Source organism: Lissotriton vulgaris, chromosome 7, assembly GCF_964263255.1.
Source record: "Lissotriton vulgaris chromosome 7, aLisVul1.2, whole genome shotgun sequence".
In the NCBI taxonomy this organism is placed as follows: domain Eukaryota; kingdom Metazoa; phylum Chordata; class Amphibia; order Caudata; family Salamandridae; genus Lissotriton; species Lissotriton vulgaris.
Genome location: NC_141695.1, coordinates 1758369455 through 1758393477, shown reverse-complemented (window position 1 = coordinate 1758393477; position 24023 = coordinate 1758369455). Strand labels below are relative to the sequence as shown.

At 49.1% G+C, this 24023-nt stretch overlaps 1 protein-coding gene across 1 annotated transcript in view; it reads right to left on the bottom strand.

The window, feature by feature from the left end:
- The window catches only part of LOC147706599 (cell adhesion molecule CEACAM6-like), a 212145-nt gene that overhangs the window by 171700 nt on the left and 16422 nt on the right, over window positions 1-24023 (bottom strand). The window contains exon 2 of the mRNA XM_086933093.1: window positions 3041-3234. Within this exon, the coding sequence (XP_086789219.1) occupies window positions 3041-3110 (70 nt within the window). The 5' untranslated portion in view covers window positions 3111-3234. The remainder of the gene's footprint in view (window positions 1-3040; window positions 3235-24023) is intronic.

The following is a 24023-nucleotide window of genomic DNA, read 5'->3' as shown; positions in this document are numbered from 1 at the left end:
GTTCCTTAGAAGGCACAGTTATTCTGAAAGGATGGCGGCAGCTATAGACCTTAGTGTAACTGCTGTGGGTGAGGGTCAGAGGTCCAGTGAAGGACCTGTGTCTTCATCTTTAGGGTGTAGTGACCTGGATTAGTAAGGTTATTGGGCTATGTATTCTTCTTAAGGAGAACAGCAGGTGACACAGGGGACATGTTTTAGTGAGGGCTTCAGAGTAGAGGCTCTAACGTTTGCCAGGAAGAGTGTGGTAAGAGCAGTATTTCATGACTCAGGTCAAGGGTTGGCCTAGAACTACTCAGGCCATGTAGGCTCCTAAAGTCCTGGGGATGCATCAGACATAGAACCAGGACGGTTATTAGTGCCGTCTAGGTTCCCTGTGGAGGAAGGTGTTGCTGATTTAGGTGGGTGATCTTTTTGTAGGAAGGCCAACGTAAGAACTCTATGGTAGCAGAAAACCAGCAAATGGTCAGAACCCATTGCCACTAGTCACCAATGACTAGGCAAGAGTACCCATGAGCAATGGTTAGTTATTACCCTAGTTTCAGCTGACATCTGTGTATGTTGCAAATGGATTCCACCAATTCAGTCGACTAGGAAGTTTTGCACCTTTACTCTAGGTGAGTCTCAGTATCTGATTCTCGTACACAATAATTGAAATGAGCATGTTACCCACTGGTGTCTGCCTTTTAAGATAAGGCCACTGTGGTGCAGCTAGGTTGAGGGGCACTGGGCTGGTTACACGTGAATATGTGTGCACTTGCATTTGAAACTACTGTGATGCAGAGCCTGGTAATTACACTCAGATAGCCTGACGAAAAAGGGTCTCTCCCTGGATAGCTGCTGACTTGGGCCCCATTACAGTCCATCTTTATTTTTGCACACCATGCTACCTCAAAATGCAAAGTAACAACGGACTGGGATGCGGACCGAGTGATTACCAGTGGCTCAAGCAATCCATCCATCACTTTTTGTTCACTTTAGTATGTCACCCCAAGTGGGACACGAATGCTGAGATGTGGGTGCCGTGCACACTGTCACTTGAACCAAAACTATCCCCGGCTGATGAGTTCATAACAAGGGCAAAACTGGTCCTGGGTGCTTGTGTCCTGGTTCTGGGAGGAAAAATACAAAACGGGATAGGAGGGTAGGCAGGAAATTTTAAAGACCTGCACAGATACTTTTCCTAGAGAACCACAAAACAACTGAATTAACTGTGGGTCTGAATGGTTATTTGGCACCCTAAGGAATCTTAAACATAAGTCAAGTGTACGAAGTCTCAAACAGGGAAGCCCTAATTATAGGACGGAGTCTCATCACTCACCAAGGTAACATGCTTCATCATCTGGGATCTATGCCACTATCAAGTTAAAGGGTCGGTCTACATGTTTCTGCTTTCATGACCTACAGAGTGCCTAGCATTCCTCTGGACTACGGCTCGGTGAAGCCCGGGGTACCAATGGAGAGAGTGGAGCCTCACGTCCTGAGCAGTAGCCAGGTGAGGTGAGGTTTCTTACCCAAAAATTATGGGTTTGATCACTACACCACGCACCTAGAACAGAGAGGTTTGGTGAGTTTGCTGCTTTTGGAACCTGCTGTTTCAGTCGCTACAGAAGATCTCTGCAACTCCAAGAGTCAGTGAACGTCGCTGCCATCCGCATCGCAATCGTGAGCGCTGTTCCGACTTGAACCGCAGACCGGCACCTGCTGCTGTGCCGTAACGACTCTGAGACTGACTTCTGTATGGAGCCGATCATCGACAAAGGTGACCAAGAATCCATCGACCTAGCAACATCATAAGGAACCGTAGTGTCAGCGCTGCCGCAACGTCACATCCTCTCCTGTCAGGACCTGCGCCTCACCTGCCTGCACACGCATCCAGAACAATAACGCATCACTTTCCTCCGAAGCAAGGAACTGAGGCTGCAATGCACCAACGACATCGCATCTTTCCAACGCTGTGAACGGTCTTTGTTTACTTTCTGCAGGTACTATTCTAGTCTTGACTCCGGGCCCGACGCTGAGCACCCCGTAGTCGGTGCCGTACCTTGGGAACACTTCTGCTTAGTTGTGGTGATAACTCCCATTGGGGTTATCTGTTGCTAGAGACTATTTGAATTGAAGAGCCTATTTTTAAGTACTTCTACCATCTTGAAGTATTAAATGTGAATACAGTATTGAGGATTTTTGTTGTTTATGATCTTGTGATACTTCTGTATAAAGAATACTTATTTTTATATATCCTGGTGTGGTGTCCATTTGTAGTGTTTTCACTGTATTACTGTATGTGTTCACAAATGCTTTACACACTGCCTCTGAGATAAGCCTGTTTGCTTGTGCCAAGCTACCAAGGGGGTAAGCAGGGGTTATTCAGTAGTGTAATCCCCATTCCCTGACTTAGACGCAAGGGTACCTATTTGGACAAAGGTGCATACCATTGCCAACTAGAGACCCCGAGATCTAAGAATGAGTTATAAATGGCAAGAAAGAACTACTAAAATACATTTACATTTTATTGGTGAAACTCCTTCAAATTTAAAAACATTTCTGAATTTTTTTCCCATTACATTGGAAAGTGAGAAGTTAGATGCATTAACTCATGACAAACTTCATCTTAACTTGATAGCTAGACTCAATGTATGGAAAAAAATATCTTACCAAAATATGCATTTTCTTTCCAGTCTTCGACAATTATACTACATACTCTCCTCAATGTTGCTCAATATTCATTAATCATACATTCAATTGGCAATTCTAGACGCTAAAATAACATGGAAAAATAGCAGCACCCTGATGTTGTCAACAGATTTGAATTTATTTATAGCATCTAATTCCTCAACACATACATTTTTACAAATATTAATGTGAACTATTGCTTAATAATCCATTACACCTAACAATGTAAGATAGCTACAGGTACATCTGGCAGCACTGGAGTGATGTATTACTGGTACGGCTGGTAGCACCAAGATGTTATAGTCACATAAACTATCTCTTACCCTACATGCAGATATTGCAAATCTATAGCAGTCCCTGTTTCTCTTACCTATGAGGATCCATCCTTGGAGACTTTGTTTACGCCTAGGAGAGACCTTGGATGAGAAGATGCCCAACATCTCTGATGGAAAGTCACTGTCCTTCACTGATTCAAGCTTCTCTTCTTTGAGTGAGGATGCAGTGGTGCACTCAAAGCAGAGCCATGTGTAGCACAGGCAAGGTGAACAGTGTCCCTCTGGGTTCCTGGAGATGCAAAATATAGTTGGATTAGAGAAAATGATACACTATAGGGATATTGCAAGTCACAGAGCAGTTCACTGTTGATGTAGAGGTTCAAGGGCCACAGAACTGAGAGGCAACATTCAAAATCATTCCAGGTACTCTTGAGGTGATTCATATCTTTGTAATTTTCAGCACTGCTGCTTCAGCTGCTGCCCTTCCATCCCACTCCTCCCTAGGCGTGGGCGGAAAATCCGTTCCGCTCGCGGATTTTGCGGATTTTCGGGAAATCCGCAATCAGCGAGATTTGCGAATTTCCTGCAAAATCCGCAAATCCGCGAGCAGCGGATTTTGCTCGCACTGCTCGCACTGTTCGCGTGAGTTCGCGCCCCGCGAATAAGTGCGAAATTGCAGAAATACGATCTAAGCAAAACTGAAAGTAACTACTTACCAGGTTCAAAAGTTCAGGCACATCATTAGTAGCCATTTCCTGTAGTGCTTCCTGAGGGGCCCCTCCAGAGTTCAGTTGCCAGTTGAAACTATTATGTGACCCTGCTCTGAACCTCAGAATAGTTACACATATGCCACAAAGGTCATGAATTACAGCTAAGGGAGACAAGCAGGAGCCAGGCTGGAAGTTAAAATCCATTAATCAGCCCCTAATTCATTATTGTCAGTTGGGGCAGGGCAGGTGTTGTAACTAATTTTGCAACAATGAAAGCACTTAGCAAGTGCAAAAGATCACTAATCAGGGCGCACTAAGGAAGCAGGTGCCAGCTAAAAAAATATTCTGTGACACATTAATCAGTCCCAAATTAATTCAGGTCACTTGAGGCAGGGAAGGTGTGCTTTGCTTTGCCGAAAATAATGTACACTGGACAACCAGAGGGTGTGGTGATGAAACAGAGGGTGGCATGGGTGGGCCAGAGGGTGGCATGAGTAGTCAGAGAGTGGCAGTGGTGACAGAGAGTGGCAGTGATGAAGAAGAGTGTCCCAAACAGGTTGGACACGTAGAAACAACAAGTTCGCAAAACTTGCGACCCGACAGGTAAGTTCGCAAATTGCGAAATTGTAAAAACCCTCGCGAACTGGCAGAAACACGGGCGAACACAAAAAAAAAAAATCCGCAAATTCGCGGGAATTCGCGGATTTTGCGGATTGCGAATCCGCAAATCCGCAAAATTCGCGAACGCGAGATCCGCAAAATTCGCTCATGCTTACTCCTCCCACAGATTAACCACTGCACACTGGGGTGAATTAATTTAGAATGAAACACATTTTGACTTGTGCCCTCTAGTCAGCCCTGGCACAGTACGTACAGCACCTTTTTTGCGTGTACTTGTTTATGTGGTGAGCACCACATGAGAGGAGAGGTGCAAATGGTCCATTTGCACAAAGCATGTAGCTGAGATGGGGCATAAATAACCCTGAGGTGCTGCTGAATGGAATACAACTTACACTCAAGATCCAAAGCCTCCATCTAAAGGAATGAGACAGAATAGAATAAAACATTACACTCAGTGGACCCCTCTTTCACATCAGTGCCTTCACCTACCAAGAGAGCATCCATGCGCACCCCTAGGAAAGCTCACATGTTAACAGGAACACTAAAATATTCAATATTATATTGCTAACAGGCATGGGCAAAGGCAATAGGTTTTCAGTGCCTCACGACACTTGCATCATGTGCATGCATGTGAGCACATGGAGGCGATATTTGACTTGTTCTGCTCTTCCAAAATAGCCCCTGCATGATCACATGTGCTCAATGCAAGCGTGACTCACTGGTGGCTATCGGGTCTATTATTTAATGTATTGTTCCAAAATGACCGATAGCCTTTAAAGAACAGTAAAATAAAGAAAGTAGGGGGCATATTTACAAATCCCCTATCGCCAAGAAAACGTCACTGCCTTGTAAATAAGGCCCTCTTTCATGCTATGCTTACCATGAAAGGGGAGGGCAGTTTGTGTTGCAGTGGGGGTACCTCCGCAACACCCATTGAGTTTGACGCTGCCCCCTATTTACAAGGGCAGCGTAAGTAGGAGGCAGCGCCATAATTGAGACCAGGGAAAACCTGCTCTTAAATTGGTGAAATGGGGAGAAATGCTGTATTTCTCCTCGTTTTTGCCTTTTCCTTGTTTGCTGCCTTGTGCAGCACACGTGGAAAAAGCAAAACACCTCGGATTGTTTATTTTCGGGAAGGTGATGCTTCCTGCACATAAACAATCTTTAAAAAAATGACATTTTGGATCTTCCATGTGTGCTGCATTAAGCAGCACACATGGAAGTGACAAAAGGGCATTCCAAGATTGTTTTTTTGCAGCAAGGGGGACCTTCCTGCACATAAACCTCTTCCCCTGCATGCAGACACCCTTGCACTATGGTGGCGCTACACTGCTAAGCTAAGCACTAGTGCGGGGGATACGCAGGGCTGCACCATATTCTTGTAAATATGGTGCAGCCTTGTGTTTCTGAAGTGGCGGAGTGAGGCGTTAAGCCATGACGGCTAATGCTTCCCTCCACCACCTCTTTGTAAATATCACCAAAAAAGGAAGCAAGTGGCTCCCTAGCGCTTAAAGCTGTTAGGACATAGAGAAACCCCAGCGTGCAGAACAGGTATGGTTATAGGCACACCAGGGAGTAACAGTTGAACATGGTGGTGGGGAGAAGGGAGGTAAGGTCAGGGGTTGAATCATTTTGAGTAAAAAAAATGTTAAAAAACTAAAATAAAAAGGGAACTAAAACCAATGAGTATGTGGACTACTTTTGTAGGGTGTTCACATCCGCCAAACGCCAATGCATAAATGTCGCTGAACCACAGCAGCCTGTGTCTGAAAATGTTTGTCGAAATTCACCTTTGTGTATCTGTATGTTTGTGCATGTTTTGTTGTTTGTGTGTATTGAGTAATGACAAAGTCTCTTGCCAGACATTGAAGTATGTAGGATAGTACCTATGCTCCCCCTTTAAAGATAGTCACATTGGTCAAAATAACATGTTTTGATAGGTAAGAACTCCCTTTCAAATATTAGTAAGTCACCACATGTAGGTCTTATAACCCACAAGGCAGGGTCTTTTAAAAGTAGGACAGCTAGAAAATTACTATGCTCTACATTGGCAAGGCCCAACTATGCTATTTCCACTGTGACAGGTAGAGAAATTAGAGTGCAGAACAAAAAACTAGTACTGCTAACTCTGGGACGGCACCAGCTACACAAACAATGAAACCATGATTTTTAATAGGCATTACATTCAATTCAATGGTGAAGCTGGATTTGAATAAATATTAAGGAAAATTAACTGTAAGAAAGTTACCCTTTTACCTACCTGAGATGCCTGAAGGCCAAATAGAATTAGTCTCCGCCAACTCCCAGCATGTCCTCAACAAGTAGTCAAATACCTCTCAGAAACTACACAATAGGTTTCCCCTAGTGGGGTGATATCACAGTGACAAATCCTCCCTGACCAATCTGTTTGAGCCACATGTAACACTTTAGTGGATGTGAAAGAGGGAAAACAGGACACCAGTACAATCTGTGTTGGATCGTCTGTCTTGGTGCTGTAGGACCCTGCCTTTGTCCTACCAGCCCTCTCTTTCCCTAGTTTGTTGTGGCTACAGGCCCTGCTACCAACTGAAAAAGATGTGGTAATGGGAAGACACTTCGGATTAGCATGGGGCACTTCCCTACCTATAGAGTGCAGGTTTAGTGTGGCCAAAGCCTTTCACCATCTTAAATTTGCTCTGACATTTGGCATTTTTGGCCTGTTTGCACTAAGGCAGCTGGAACTACTGAAAAGTGGTTAGGGTTGCCCCTGGGAACTTTAACACCATTGATTAAGGAGTGACCAGGAGACATTCCTATGTACTATCTAGTGCTAGGTATAAATGTGGCACCCAGAGGTACCCCATCAGAAACTTTCAAGGCTGCTGATAAACAGAAGAGGATCGGACCTGCCGTCTGTGACCTGAGAGGAGCCCTGAAGGACTGGATTGAATTGCACCTGTTTCCTGTGTGTAGAACTCTGCACCTTCAATAATGTCTCTTTCTGAGCAGGGTATTGGAAGATTTATTTATCAAAAATTGAAAAGCTTGAGAGCGTTAATGAGCCTGACCAGCTTCCAGTATCTGACCTGTGGTACATCAGTGGCTGCTACAATTTCAGCTTTGAACCGCACAGAGAAATGTTTAGCTCAAATATGATCATTTTTGAATAGGAACATTTTTGAACGTGGACTTCCATACTTTTCAACTGCACCAGTCCATTTGCAGTGCCACTAGCGAGGACTAGTGCCTGCTTCCTGCTTCACCCTGCCACTGGACTGTGCTCGTGCCCGCCCACATGGGCAGTTCCAGCTGCAACTTTTGAGGACCTCTGAAGTGGGGACTTCGTTATCTGTTGTTAGGAATTGCTTGTGTCGCTCTGAGCGTTGCTCAGCTTGGCCTTGTGTTTGCTCACTGGGTAGTTTTTGTTCATTGAACAGAGCCAGAGAGTTGAAAGCAGCGCCTGGTTTAGTGCTCTGGGCTCCACTGATCTGCAAGCGCTCCGTGACCATAACTGCAGTTGATGCACCTATGGGGAGCTGGGGAGGGCAGTGCTACCCCCGGAGCCTTGCTTGGAAGGTAGAGATCCCTGATGTGCAACTCCTGGAGCTAAACTCAGAGAGCTGGGGGCTCCATAGTTCATCAGTAGCAGGAGAGTGCAGACCTTGCAGGCAGAGAGTCACCGCGAGTGGTCATTGGGGAGGCTGCCTTGATCCTCCCTGGCCTGATCTGACTTGATTTGTGCTTTGGCCCTGACTCCATCAGGACTCCGGTTCAACTGTTATTGTTGCTTGGCTTCTGCTTTCACAGCCGTCAGTTTCCAGGCAACCTGGCACCTAGCTTACCCCCAAGGGCTTGGCCAAAAAGGATGCTAGATTCTAGAATTACTTTACGCACAATCAGATTCCTTCACTCCTGGAGAGCCCTCCTACAGCCTTCAACTTTGGTGGTGATGGTGGCAGCGGTGTCGGAGTCCCCAGGAAGGAGATAAGTCTTTATTTTTATTTTTTTTAAATTAAACTAAAGTCTCTTGAATAATATTTGTAGCTCCACCATCTGGAATTGCTCCTGTTGACAGCACCATATTTTTTCTAACTTCAAGCTACGCAGGTCTACCCTTGTACCAAAGCAGACAAATGTTTTTAGATCTAATCCTACAGTTCTGGTAGGACTCTAGGATACCTCCAGTAAAGACCCTGCCTGGGCTGACTTTAAAGACGTTGAACGTGATGACAGCATTGTTTGCCCAAAAAGAACTACGGAAGTTCTTACAACATTAAGATCTAGCGGGTCTCCAGGTGCAAACGGCATACCGACTTCTGTGTTCAAATCTGACAAAGATTTTTGGGAGCCCTGGCTGATTCCCCTGTTCAGAACTTCATTTTTAACAATTTCTGTTGTGGGCTCCTGGCCTAGGTCAATCTTATGTCCGCTCTATAAAAATAAGGGCTGCAGTTCGGATCTCTCCAGTTACTGTCAACTTTCACTGCTACAAGTCAAGGGAAAGGCTTATGAGCAGATCCTTCTCCAGGAACTTGAAACTTGGTCAACTAACAACATTATCCCTTTTTACCAAACAGGGTTTGGACCGAATTGTAGTGCTAAAGATAATATTGTTATAATTTCTTACCTAGCTTGCCCAGCAAATAATTCCTATAGCACTCACTATTTGCTTGTTTTATTGACTATACAATACAAATATTATGGCAAAAGGTGGAATCATAGGGCATTTCGTCCAATCTGCTTCAAGCTAGAATTTCCTTGAATTCCAATACTTGGGTTCAAGTGAAGGCTAAAAAGGGCTGACTGTTTCAAAAACAGGAGATGATGTTGAATTCATGCAGTCGTGCGACGTGGGTGAGCGGTGCCATGTAGATGTTGAACAACGTCGGGCTGAGGGATGGGCCTTGGGGTACGCAGCAGATGATCTTGGTGGCTTTGGAGTGGAAGGGGGAGGCGGACGCTCTGGGTTCTGCCGGAGAGGAAAGGGGTGGTCCAGTCCAGAGCCTTGTCTCAGATCCCAGCGTTGTGGAGGCGTGTGCACAGGGTGCGGTGGCAGACGGTGTTGAAGGCGTCTGACAGGTCCAGGAGGATTAGGGCTGTGGTCTCGCAGTTGTCCAGCAGGGTCCTGATGTCATCGGTGGCAGCAATGAGGGCAGTTGCGGTGCTGTGGTTGCTGCAGAACACGGACTGGGACGGGTCCAAAATTCTGTTCTCCTGGAGGTAGCGGTTCATTTGTCTGTTGACGGTTTTCTCGATGACCTTCGCCGGGAGCCGGAGCAGGGAGATGGGTCGGAAGTTCTTGAGGTCCTTAGGGTCGGCCTTGGGTTTCTTGAGTAAGGCGTTGATCTCGGCATGCTTCCAGCTCTCTGGGAAGGTAGCTGTCTCAAAGGAGATGTTGATGGCTTTCCGGAGATGGGGTGCGATGGTGCTGCTGGCTTTGTTGAAGATGTGGTGTGGGCAGGGGTCTGATGGAGAGCCGGAGTGAATGCTGTTCATGATTTTGATGGTGTTGTCGTTGTTTATGTTGGTCCAGGGGAGCAGGGGATCGGTGCTGATGGTGGTCGCGGAGGTCTCAGTGGCTGTCGGGGTGGTCGAGACTGTGAAGCTGTCATGGATGTCTGCGATATTGCGATGGAAGAAGGTGGCAAGTGAGTCGCACAGGTTTTGCGATGGTGGGATGTCGTTCGTGTTGGAGCTGGGGTTGGAGAGTTCCTTCACGATGTTGAAGAGCTCTTTGCTGTTGTGTGCATTGTTGTCTAGGTGGTCTTTGAAGGCTGTCCTTTTGGCGGATCTGATGAGCTGATGGTGTCTGCGGGTCGCATTCTTGTGGGCCGCGTAACTGTCTGGTGTCTGTTTACGGTGCCATTTCTTCTCTAGTTTTCGTCAGGCTTGCTTGAAGGCGAGGAGGTCATCGGTGAACCAGCTGGCATTCTTGCTGGTGTGTCTGTTGGAGGGTTTCTTGATCGGGGCAAGAGTGTTGGCGCAATCTTCGATCCACTATCTGAGGTTGTAGGTGGCGGTGTCGGGGCCGGTGGGATCGGCGGGTGGGCTCCGGGCGAGGTTGGTTGTAAGCTGGTCTTCGGTGACATTGCTCCAGCTGCAGCGAGGGATCTGTTGGGTGCGGTGGAGCGTGGTTGGTTTCTGGAAGGTGAAGTGGATGCAGCGATGGTTGGTCCAGTGGAGTTCAGTGATGTGGCTGAAGGTGACGAGGGAGCTTGGGGAGAAGATGGGGTTAAGCGTATGGCTGGCAGAGTGGGTGGGTTCTGTGACGAGCTGTCTGAGTCTGAGGTTGGCGAGGTTGTTGATCAAGGTGGTAGAGTTGGTGTCATTGTTGTTCTCGAAGTGGAAGTTCAGGTCCCCGAGGAGGAGGTAGTCTGTGGAGGCGAGGACATGTGTGCTGATGAAGTCGGCGATGGAGTCGCTGAACTCTGGCAGGGGCCCGGGGGGCCTGTAGACAGGGTTCCTCTGAGGGTGGTGTTGGGATCGGTGTGGATCTGGAAGTGCAGGTGTTCCGCGCTGCTGAGGGTGTTGTCCAAGCTGGTCGAAATTCTGAGAGTGTCCCTGTCGACGATGGCGATCCCTCCTCCAGTTCCGTTGGTGCGGTCCCTGCGGGTAATCTTGTATCCGTCTGGGATTGCTATGGCGATGTTGGGTGCCGAGGAGGGGTTCATCCAGGTCTCCGTCAAGAAGGCGTCGTCTGGCGAGGTGGAGTCCAGTAGGTCCCATATTTCAACGGCGTGTTAGCGGTCGGAGCGGGTGTTGAGAAGGATGCAGCTGAGGTGGTTGAGTTCTTTCACGGTTTGTTGATTGGCGGATTGGATGCTGGTGAAGCTGCAGTTCCGGCAGGTTAAGGGTTCCAGGGTGCTCTTCAGGGCAGCCCGGAAACAGGTGTGTGATCGTGCGTGTTGAGTGCGAGGAGGGTGTTGGTATCGCAGCGGAGATGGGCGTTGTGGCGTTCGCGGGGGCCAGGGGTTCTGGGGCTGGGCGCGGTCCAGGCACGGACGAGCGCAGACGGGCTTGCATTATGCGCGCAAGCGGCGCTGCCGCACAACAGCCGCCATATAAGGAGAGGTGGGAGGGAGGAGCAGCTGGGAGGTGGGAGCGAGGCGGCGAATGGGTGAGTAGGGGAGCGGCCCACATGGGACACAGCAGGGGGAAAAGAGCAAGAGGGGGTACAGAAGAAAAGGGGGATGAGAGGAAACGGAGCAACTAAGGCAACAAGGCAAATTAGGATGCCAAAAAAACCACAGGAAGCTGCAAAGTAAAAAATTAGGCACAATTTAACATTAAGGCACGGTATACAGAGAAGAACACAGGGGAAGCGAATGGGCAGGTGGGGGCCAGGTCTGCCGGGGACGCGGCGGCAGGAGAAGAGCGGGAGGGGGGTACAGAAGGAAAAAGGGGGATGAGGAGCGGAACAACTGAGGTAATAGGCAGTTAGGAAGGCAAAACACAGAGAGCTGAAATGAAAATAATAAGGCCCAATTTAACAGCAGGACAAAATTAACAGATAAGAACCCAGGGGTGGCGAACTTACAGCAGGGAGCTTGGGAGGCACGGACACACAGGTGGTGCTGTGCGGCGTGGGGAGCGGCCTAACCTGCAAGCATGGTCAAGGGTCCTGCAAAACACAAATCCTATCCTTCCACTGATCACCAATGTTAAAATTAAGTTTCTGGTTGGCAGAGGTATTCACCCTGTCCAAGCAGGAACCACAATCCTAGTCAGGGTAAGTCAGATACACACCCTAAATTAATCTTTGCCCACCCTCTGGTAGGTTGGCACAGAGCAGTAAGGCTAAATTTAAGGGGGAATGTGTAAAGTATTTGTGCAACACCTAATACAGTAAAACAGTGAAAAGCACTACCCAAAAATAGAGAAGTTAATTTAATGAACACACCTGGACTAAAATAACTAATATCTGATACGTAGAACTGGAGTTACAAATGTTTAGAGAATATCTTGTGATATAGTGCTTAGAAACATAAATCACCAGCCTGAGCTATCTGGTCATGTTGGACCAGGTCAAATCTGAAAAGTTAAGCTGAGGCGATGGAGCACGGATCAGATACAGGAGTCACGCAGGGCCAGCTGCAAAAACTACCTTCAATCAGGGTTGGATAGGGATAAAAAATCGGCCCAAACACACCAAAAAAAAGTGGCCCACATTTGCATATTGCTTTTCTGCAAAACATTGCTTCAGCAAAGTTTTATAAAAAGAAAGGGGCTGGGGGGTATGTTTTATTCAGTTACATAAAAAAAATGCACAGATTAGTTCACACTGCTGAGCCACACATGGATGCAAGTGAGACCACCTCTGCTCAGGCCCCCTGCCCCTGCTCAATCAGCATATATTAAGGGGTTCGGCCCAGCGAGACAAAGGGAGTGATACCGCTGCCCAGCTGCCTCTAGAAAGGCCACTCATTCACCCAGTAGGCCGCTGGTGGCATCCTGACAGCACAGACCACCCAAGGCTGTCCAAACAAGCATTGCAATGCAATAGGTCTCGCATTTGCAAGAGTTCAAGCTATTGGCATTGCAAATGACGATGCCTTTTATTTATCTCTTTTGCTAATTAACACATTAAGAAAAGGCATTGTCATTTACAACGCCAATAGCTCAAACTCTTGTAAATACGAGACCTATGTCTTTCGAAAGAAGCGGCCACCATTGTACCGGGCTGCTTGGAAAGTGAAAATTGCAAAAAACACAGTTGATGGACAGAATGTAGAACAATGTCATACATTCACCCCAGTACAAGGATCTGGGCCTAAATCCATCGTTTTTTTGCACTCCACACCACCCTGGGTTAGACACTGGCTATATGCAAATCAGCTCTGACCCTGTGCCTCATGGGAACAGTCCAGTCCGAACTACCAAGCCATGTCTTTCCCAGACCGGAATCAAGCATCCAAGGACCGGTTTCTGGCTATCAGCCTTCTTCAGCCTGGAACAATGTCATACATTCACCCCAGTACAAGGATCTGGAGTCAAGCTATCCAGGCTGAATGAAGGCCCAGATCCTTGTACTGGGGTGAATGTATGACATTGTTCTACATTCTGTCCAACAACTGTGTTTTTTGCAATTTTCACCCCGAGTGTGCTGGGTATGCTCAGACGTGAGTCCCAGGCTCTCCACACCACTGGAGTCAAGCTATCCAGGCTGAATGAAGGCTGATAGCCAGAAACCGGTCCTTGGATGCTTGATTCCGGTCTTGGAAATACATGGTTTGGTAGTTCGGACTGGACTGTTCCCATGGGGCACAGGGTCAGAGCTCATTTGCATATAGCCAGTGTCTAACCCAGGGTGGTGTGGAGTGCAAAGAAACAATGGATTTAGGCCCAGATCCTTGCACTGGGGTGAATGTATGACATTGTTCTACATTCTGTCCATCAACTGTGTTTTTTGCAATTTTCACCCCGAGTGTGCTGGGTATGCTCAGACGTGAGTCCCAGGCTCTCCACACCACTGGAGTCAAGCTATCCAGGCTGAATGAAGGCTGATAGCCAGAAACCGGTCCTTGGATGCTTGATTCCGGTCTGGGAAAGACATGGCTTGGTAGTTCGGACTGGACTGTTCCCATGGGGCACAGGGTCAGAGCTGATTTGCATATAGCCAGTGTCTAACCCAGGGTGGTGTGGAGTGCAAAGAAACGATGGATTTAGGCCCAGATCCTTGTACTGGGGTGAATGTATGACATTGTTCTACATTCTGTCCATCAACTGTGTTTTTTGCAATTTTCACCCCGGGTGTGCTGGGTATGCTCAGACGTGAGTCCCAGGCTCTCCACACCACTGGAGTCAAGCTATCCAAGCTGAATGAAGGCTGATAGCCAGAAACCGGTCCTTGGATGCTTGATTCCGGTCTGGGAAAGACATGGCTTGGTAGTTCGGACTGGACTGTTCCCATGGGGCACAGGGTCAGACCTGATTTGCATATAGCCAGTGTCTAACCCAGGGTGGTGTGGAGTGCAAAGAAACGATGGATTTAGGCCCAGATCCTTGTACTGGGGTGAATGTATGACATTGTTCTACATTCTGTCCATCAACTGTGTTTTTTGCAATTTTCACCCGAGTGTGCTGGGTATGCTCAGACGTGAGTCCCAGGCTCTCCACACAACTGGAGTCAAGCTATCCAGGCTGAATGAAGGCTGATAGCCAGAAACCGGTCCTTGGATGCTTGATTCCGGTCTGGGAAAGACATGGCTTGGTAGTTCGGACTGGACTGTTCCCATGGGGCACAGGGTCAGAGCTGATTTGCATATAGCCAGTGTCTAACCCAGGGTGGTGTGGAGTGCAAAGAAACGATGGATTTAGGCCCAGATCCTTGTACTGGGGTGAATGTATGACATTGTTCTACATTCTGTCCATCAACTGTGTTTTTTTTCAATTTTCACCCCGAGTGTGCTGGGTATGCTCAGACGTGAGTTCCAGGCTCTTCACACCACTGGAGTCAAGCTATCCAGGCTGAATGAAGGCTGATAGCCAGAAACCGGTCCTTGGATGCTTGATTCCGGTCTGGGAAAGACATGGCTTGGTAGTTCGGACTGGACTGTTCCCATGGGGCACTGGGTCAGAGCTGATTTGCATATAGCCAGTGTCTAACCCAGGGTGGTGTGGAGTGCAAAGAAACGATAGATTTAGGCCCAGATCCTTGTACTGGGGTGAATGTATGACATTGTTCTACATTCTGTCCATCAACTGTGTTCTTTGCAATTTTCACCCCGAGTGTGCTGGGTATGCTCAGACGTGAGTCCCAGGCTCTCCACACCACTGGAGTCAAGCTATCCAGGCTGAATGAAGGCTGATAGCCAGAAACCGGTCCTTGGATGCTTGATTCCGGTCTGGGAAAGACATGGCTTGGTAGTTTGGACTGGACTGTTCCCATGGGGCACAGGGTCAGAGCTGATTTGCATATAGCCAGTGTCTAACCCAGGGTGGTGTGGAGTGCAAAGAAACGATTGATTTAGGCCCAGATCCTTGTACTGGGGTGAATGTATGACATTGTTCTACATTCTGTCCATCAATTGTCGGGCGCGCCGTCAGCGCGCCGAAGGCGCGCCAAAGGCAAGCCCGTCTGGGCCCGTCCGGGCCTGGACCGGGCCCAGGGCCTGTCCCCCTGTCCACGCTGCTGATTCCGCACGTATATGCTGGACCAACTCCCAGCTCCACTCACTTAATCCCTCCCTCTGTGCTGTCACTACCTGCAACCCTACCCATCTTGAATCAGCTCCATTTCACTGCCCTCAATGCAACTTCACTCTCCCGCCCTTCCTTCCCCCTTCGCCACCTGATCCCACGCCGCAGCTCTCGACCTCCAATCATCGGACGCTGAAAGCAGGCTTAGTCAACTGCCGGTCTCTCCCCCGTCATGCTAATGACATCTGGTTGTTGATTTCCTCTGAGGAGTGGGATATTTTATTCCTCACTGAGTCTTGGATGACTGACTCCTCCTCCCCGGACATCTATTTAGCCATTCCATCAGGCTATGACATAAAATGTGTTAATCGGGCAGGGGGTAAATCGGGAGGCGGACTAGCAATCATCTTTAAATCTCATTTCCAGCTGACCATTACCAAACTCACCAACATTGGTATCATTGAAGCCCTCTACTTCTCAGTATCCGATTCCGCGGCTGTTATTCTAGCTGGCTCTCTAATCTACAACCCCCCCACAGCGGCCTCCCTTTCTCTTACCGCTCTCACCCACCAGTTAGCTGATCTAGCCTTGAAACATCAATATTTTTTAGCTCTAGGTGATTTTAACCTTCACGTCGATAATTCCCTTTGCGCAAAAGCGAAGAATTTACTGGAAACCACGGATAGCCTTAATTTTACTCAACTTGTCACCGGTCCTACTCATGTGGCAGGTCACACCCTGGATCTTATTTTCGCCAATTTCCCCACTGTTACTGTTTCCCCCTCCCTTCCTCTTACATGGTCGGACCATTACCTTATCCCCTTTTCTTTGGCCTTAGACCGTAAATCCATCCCTCCTGTGCCCAGGAAAGAGCTGGGTAGGAAATGGCACAAAGTCACTTGTGCTTCCCTGGACCCGATATTCCATTTCCAGACGGACCATCTATCCCCGGATATCGATTTTAATATCGCCAGACTAAACTCCGCCCTTATCAATGCTATTGACCTCATTGCCCCCCAGAAACTCATCACTTCCACTAGATCCCGTCCTTCTGCTCCCTGGTTCTCCACCTCCCTCCGCGAGGAAAAAAGCAGCTGTAAAGCACTAGAACGGAAGTGGAGGCTTAATTACGATCTTGAAGCTAAGCTTGCCTACAAGGCGGCCTTGAGAAAATTTCTCAAACATAAAAAAACAGCCATGAAAGACCACTTCTCGCTCCAAATCGCCAAGGCCAAAAACTCTTCTAAAACCCTCTTTTCCATCGTTAAAGATTTTATCACCCCTCCGGCCAGGACCAGTCAGGTCTCAGCTAGCCAGAAACTATGTGAAGGACTCTCGGACTTTTTCCTCGAAAAGATCGATAAACTTTGCGTTTCCTTCCCTAAAGGGCCAATGCCTCGGCCCTCGTCTACCGACCCCCCTGACTCTCCGTCCCTTCTTGCGTTCAATAAACTTGCCCAGGAGGATGCTATCAAACTACTCATTCACTGCAAGTCTGGTGCACCCTCTGACCCCGTTCCGGCCAAAACTATGGGTGAATTGGCCCCCCTGCTAGCCGACCCTTTCCTCTCCGTCTGGAATGCCTCTCTACACTATGGCGTTTTCCCTACCACCTGGAAGGAAGCCTTGGTGATCCCAATTCTAAAAAAGGCAGATGCCGATCCCACTGTATTCTCCAACTACCGCCCTATATCCCTCCTCCCCAAACCTGCTAAAGTTTTGGAGAAAGCCGTGCAGTTGCAACTCACGGAGTACTTGGAGAACAACTCACTACTGCACGACTCGCAATCTGGATTTCGGGCGGGATACAGTACCGAGACGGCTCTGCTGGAGGTCTCGGAGACCATTCGAGAGTGCGTGGACAGAGGCGAGGAGGCCATGTTGGTCCTCCTCGACCTGTCCGCGGCATTCGATACGGTATCCCACTCCATTCTCCTTGACCGACTACGGCATATGGGCATTGGCGGCACTGCCATCAGTTGGATCGAGTCCTTCCTCTCTGGAAGAAGTCAAAGGGTGCTGTTGCGGCCTTTCAGATCGGAGGAAAAACCCTTATCTTGCGGCGTGCCACAGGGCTCGGCCCTCAGCCCTCTGTTTTTTAACATATATCTTGCCCCACTGGCCGGCGTGGTGGAGTCCTACGGAGTCAGGGTGGTCTCTTATGCTGATGATACTCAGCTAGTGTTCTCCTTTAGAGGCCACTCTGACTCCGCGTTCTCCAACTTCCGCCGGTGTCTTAACAACATCAGCGATTGGATGTCTGAAAACCATCTAAGACTCAACGCGGACAAAACAGAGGTGCTGTTTTTTAACCAGAAGAACTCCATCCCCTCCTCCTGGTGGTGGCCCGCGGCACTCGATCCCTCCCCCTCTCCCGTCCATTCGGCCCGCAACCTGGGCTTCCATTTCAATGACTCCTTATCATGCAAGACTCAGATTCAAAAAGTTACCTCGGCCTGCTTCCTGAAGCTACGCATGATCAGGAAAATCCTCCCCTATCTCCCTTTGGATTCCCGCCGGACAGTTACCCACGCTCTCATCACGTCCCACCTGGACTATGCTAATAGCCTGTATGCCGGTGCTCCCCAATACCTTATTGACCGGCTGCAGATTGTCCAGAATGCGGCGGCGAGGCTGATTGGTAACATTTCTTATCGTCAGTCAGTCGCCGCATATCGTAGGGAACTGCACTGGCTACCTGTGGCCAGCCGAATTCAGTTTAAGATCCTCACTCTGACTCATCGAGCCATTAATGACCGCGGACCAAACTATCTAAAAAAACGAGTCTCAATATCCCGGTCCATCAGATCTTTGAGATCCAATGACCTATGCCTTCTGATCTCCCCCCGCTTTAGACTTTCCAGAATGGGTGGCAGAGGATTCAGCGTCATTGCTGCAAAACTATGGAACTCCCTGCCAGTCGATCTCAGATTCTGCCCTTCTGAATCTGTCTTCCGGGCCAGACTCAAAACCTGGCTCTTTTCTAGACTCTGATTTATCATGTCACTTCCCCTGTCCGTTCCTTCTCTCCCCTCTAAAGACTCAGGTTCCAGCGCTGGGACACCCCTCCGGGGGTAGCTGCGCGCTTTATAAGCTACATAAAATAAATAAAAAAATAAATTGTGTATATACGACGGGTTCTTCTAGATGTCACCCTGCTGACACGGAATTTCTTTCCAAAAATCGATTTGGCCGCCGGGAACCGGACTTACTCCACCTCGAAACTTCGCGGCCTACATCGATGAACAGCCCGGGACTCGAGTCCCCGAGGTACCCAGGTGGCAATTGAACAACAACGGCCAGAGGGAATCGGCCACCGCCCCTGCAGTACTTTCGGTTTCGCTTTTGGCCTTTGTCTACTGAGACTTGCTGCCTGTTGATACTGCTGGCCCGTGCCCTGATATTGGTCATACGCTTGTCTTCCACCCTCGTCCCCAGACTCTACAAGCCAGCTTTGCGGGGAGCCATTCAAACCAGTTCCCAAATGCCCCGTCGGGGCTCGCTGCTCAATATGACGGGCAAGCCAGAGAGCGAGAAGCGGGCCACCAAGGGCACGTACCGAGGGGGTACCGCCCAATTCAATACTATGGACCGCTTCACTGGCCCGAAAGGATCCCCCGGTGGTGTGGGTAAAGTTCTGGACGAGACTGGGGATGGCTCTCCCGCGACTGAAGAACTGACATTGAGGGATGTCATGGGCGCCATTGCAAGCATGAAGACGTCTATGAGCCAGCAGTATGAGACACTGGCTTTGAAGATTGACACAGTGGCAATCGACGTTAACTTAATAAGAACTGATCTCGCGAAGACCAACGAGCGGGTCAAGTCCCTGGACATTAAGACCACCAGTCTCACGACCGATGTCTCCGATCTTCAGACCGAAGTTAGCAATCTCCGATCATCTAACGACTTGTTTGCCCGTCGGCTGGATGATTTCGAAAGCCGGGCTAGGCGCAACAATGTGCTTATCATCGTGGTTCCGGAGAAGCCCACTGAATTATCTACGGATCTCCTTGTGGAGGACCTCGTATTGAATCACTTGACACCCAAGGGCCTAAGCAACTATTTCGCAGTGGAGCGTGCTCACAGAGTCCCCGGTGGGAAGCAAAAAACTGGTGCCGCTCCGCGGCCTATCATAGCCAGGATTTTTAATTTTCGGGACAGAGACGCTATTCTTCAGGCATCGCGGACCAACGGTCCCACGAAATTCGAAAATGCATCGATTGGTTTCTACCCGGATTTTACGCAGGCTGTACAAAAACAGCGGATGGGATTCATAGGGGTGAAACGGCGACTTAGGGACATGGGAATGAAGTATGCCATGCATTTCCAGGCCCGATTGAGGATTGAGTATGAGGAACGTGCGCTCTTTTTTGACCGGCCTGAGGTCGTCAGTGACGGGCTCGATAGTACTTTGCCAACACATCGAGATCACCTGGAACAATCGAGGGGCGCTGAAGGTGGCACTGAGGAGCAGGAGGAGTGAGGGCTCACCGGCGTGTATGCTCTATAGACTCACAGCAGTGGTTCAACGATTCTTTGTGTGCATATATTGGTAATTACCCGGTGGCGGTGGGGACTCGGGACTCTTCCTCCTCTCGGGGTTTCTTCTCTCTTTTTGTAGATTAGTTATCATGGGGCGACAGGCACACTGCAAGTTGGGGTGGCTTTTTGGTCTAACGCAGGGGTGCAGGGTGGAGGGGTGTGTATTGGGGATTTCTCTGGGGTGGTGGGGGGGAACGTGCTGTTTCTTTGTTTATTTCGAGGCCACACATTGCTATATACTTCGATTTCTGTGCCTGTTTCTTTTTTGGGGGGGGCGTTGTCCTCATTTCTGGGATGGGGGTAGGGGGCTGAGGGTGTTGAGTTGGAATGTCAACGGTCTGGGTGACAGAATAAAGCGGGGGATAGTTTTACAGTATTTGAAACGTCTTTCATCAGATATAGTGTTGTTGCAGGAAACACACCTGATAGGAAACACATGCCATGCATTGAATAGACGAAGCTATCGTCTAGTGGCACACTCCGGATTCACTACTGGGTCGAGGGGGGCTGGCGTTCTTGTCAGGAGCTCCTTCCCCCTGGAAATAGACGACACTGTACTAGACGATAGGGGTCGATATGCTGCTATCATGGGCAGGTGGGAGGGGAAGACGATTTCCATACTTTCTGTGTATGTCCCGCCGGGCTTGCAGTCCACTACATTCTCTGATTTGGGAAGGGTGGTATTGGGTCTTCCCGAAGGTATACTGATTGTGGGTGGTGATTTTAACTCGGTTGTCTGTGGTAGGGATGATCGTAGCCCCCCCAGGGATCTCCCGAAGTCGCAATCCTGGCTGGGTAACTTCCTGGACGCACCGGGTCTGGTGGATTGTTGGAGGCAACTGCACCCCAGACAGGTATAATATACCTTCTATTCGGGAGCACATGGATGTCGCTCGAGGCTAGACTATAATCAAGTACCGGCGGTGCAGATGGTCTCTGTGAGGGAAATTCGACACCTGGCCAGGGGAATCTCAGACCACTCCCCACCCTGGCTTACTATTGATATACAGTTGGGATCTGAGGGTCGGGTGGCTCCGATTAACCCCTGGCACCTCCGTAATCCTAAAACCAGGGCCGTGGTGGTTAAATGCATGGACTACGACTTTGCCGAGAACGTGGGGTCGGTGTCCTCCTCCATTTCACTGTGGGAGGCCTATAAGACGGTGATCCGTGGTCAAACCTTGTCCTTGATCGCCAGTGCGAAGAAAAGCAAGAATGAGGAGGTGGTACGTCTGGAGAATGAAATTACTGCTTTGGAAACAGAATTACAATATGGGGTTACACAGGAGGGGCTGCATGCTCTAGCTCTTAAACAGTCTGATTATAAGGCTCTGGTGACTGATGCGGTCAAGGCAATGAGTCGTGAGCAACAGGCGCGTTTGTATGATGTCGGTGACAAAGCTGGAAAATTGATTGCTTGGTTGGATAAGAAAGATAGATTGAATTGTGTGGTGCCTGTTGTTAAAAGAGCAGGTGGGATGCGGGTTGTGGATCCGGTTGAGATAGTTGGTGTCTTTGCCCACCACTTTCAGAAGGTTTACGCGCCGGTTTCAGACAGACCGGAGGAAGACTCACATTTGTTACTTAGAGATATATAATTGCCTAGCCTGTCGGAGTCGGACAAAGAGCTTATGGAGGCGGAATTTTCCAACGATGAAATAGCGCTCGCCATCCGCTCCATTCGCTCGGGGCCCGAATGGCATCTCGATCGAACTGTATAAGTTGTGTCCCTAAACAATGGCGCCACACCTTCGTCAAATGTTTCGAGAATCGCATGATGTCGGTTCCCTTCCCCGAGATCAGAGACTGGCGTCCATTGTTATCATTCACAAGGACGGGAAGCCCTATGACCAATGTACATCGTATAGGCCGATGTCGCTTTTAAACGCCGAGCCCAAGATCTTGGCAAAACTTTTGGCAAATCGGCTGATAAAAGTGATCAGCGATTTGATACACCTAGATCAATCCGGGTTAGTTCCCCATCGGAATACCGCGCTCAACCTGCGTCATCTTCATGGCGTATTGGCAAGGGCGGGGTCGCTGCGTGAGCTGGCCATCTTGGTTTCCTTGGATGCCTCGATGGCCTTGACACGGTGGAATGGCCGTATTTGTGGGCGGCCCTTGCAAAATTTGGTTTTGGTCCCGGTTCTATCGGGTGGGTTAGACTCCTGTATGAGCAACCGCTGGCCCAGGTGGTGGTCAACGGCAGGGTCTCGGAATCTTTTGTTCTTGGAAGAGGCACGCGACAGGGGTGCCCTTTATCTCCATTGCTCTTCGCGCTCGCTCTTGAACCTCTTGCCGCATGGCTTAGATGGGAACCGTCGCTCAAGGGTATTAGGTGGTCCCCTGATTTTGAGGATCGTATATCGTTGTACGCGGATGACATTCTGCTGTACCTCACTTCCACCCTAAAGTCGTTAGGGGTATTGTTTGACGTATTGAGTTCATTTGGGAAGAATTCTGGCCTGGTAATCAACTGGGCCAAGTCTTGTATTTATTCGCTCACTGGAGAGCTGCTCCCCTTGCCACGCGTCTGTCCGATACCGATTTCGCACGTCGGCTTCAAATACCTGGGGATTTATATATCGTTGGACCCCGCTGCACGGTATGAGAGGAATTTGCTTCCTCCGCTCCTCCGGCTTAAATCGGACGTAACGGCGTGGTGTGGCCTGCCGCTATCCCCGGTCGGGAGGGCGGCTCTTTTCAAGATGATGTTTCTTCCCCGATTCCTGTACGCCATCCAAAACACGCTTGATCTCGTGCCTGCCAGTTATTTCTGCGAGATTGAGAACCTCCAGAGGAAGCTCATATGGGGCGGGCGACCTCGCATTGCATTGGCGAAGCTGACCTTGCCCTGGTATGATGGAGGCATAGCGTTGCCCGACATCAAACAATACTATTGGGCATCCCAACTAAGTGCAGTTAATCACGCGATGTACGGCCCCGTCCGAATCCCGCATTCGAAATGGATAAGTGGCAGTTACCGGGAGGTAACTACAATAGGGCGCTTTACTCCAGATCAACTAGGAAGAATCTGACTGGGCCCACCGGGGTTGCGGTACGGGTTTGGGGTAGTGCAACCGTTGCTACAGACAGATTAACCAGAGCTACCCTGCTTTACACGGCAGAGAGACTGGGTAATCTCTGAACGACGAAAGGATTTGAAAAGTGGGACCTCATCGAAATTAGTAAGGTCGGAGATCTCTGGGTCAAGAACAGGATCAAGACTTTCGATGAACTCAAACTGGAATACGCATTAAGTGATAGGGAGCACTTCCGTTACATCCAGATCCGCCATGCGCTTGGGTCGGTTTTTCCAGTCGGAACCGTTATTCCAGAGTCCTCTCCTCTTGAAGACAGAGTGCTTGATGGACATGTCCCCGATAGCACCATTTCTCTCATATATAAAAAACTTATCAACGATCGGTCGGACCTACTTATACAGCTTCGCGATGCTTGGACCGGTGATGGACTGGAGTTGGATGATGAAGACTTGCAGGCTGCGATATCTTCCCCTAAGGAGGTCGCAATTCCGCCGCGACTCCGGCTGGTGCAACTAAAGATTCTACACTGAGTCTATGTCACGGGTCCACGCCTGCTGCGTATGGGTTATTCTTTTGACGGGTTGTGTAGGCGTGGATGCGGTAAGCTTGCTAGTTTTCTTCATATTATATGGGAGTGTCCGGATGTTGTGGTATTTTGGAACCGTGTGCATGCTGTTATGGAAGAGGTAACGGGTGTTTCGTTGTTGCCTGAGGCTAGACGTTGTTTGTTGAATGTCTGGGAGCCAAATGATTACAGCGTTGCTCAGACTCAATGGGCCACCCTTGGCAATATGATAGCGAAAAGGGACATAGCCCAACTATGGGGATCTCAGAGAGCACCTCTGGTCTCAACCTGGAAAGAAAACATGGACTGGTGCATGTTCAGGGAAAAAACTGTGTATGTCGCTCGGGGTTGGCCCAAGAAGTGGGGGAGGATATGGCACCAATGGAACTTGTATTGTGGAGAGATTTGCACCCCCCCCTTTTGTAGAAGTCCCTGACATACCTCTGTCCCTGTGACCGTACATTCCCTGAATTCT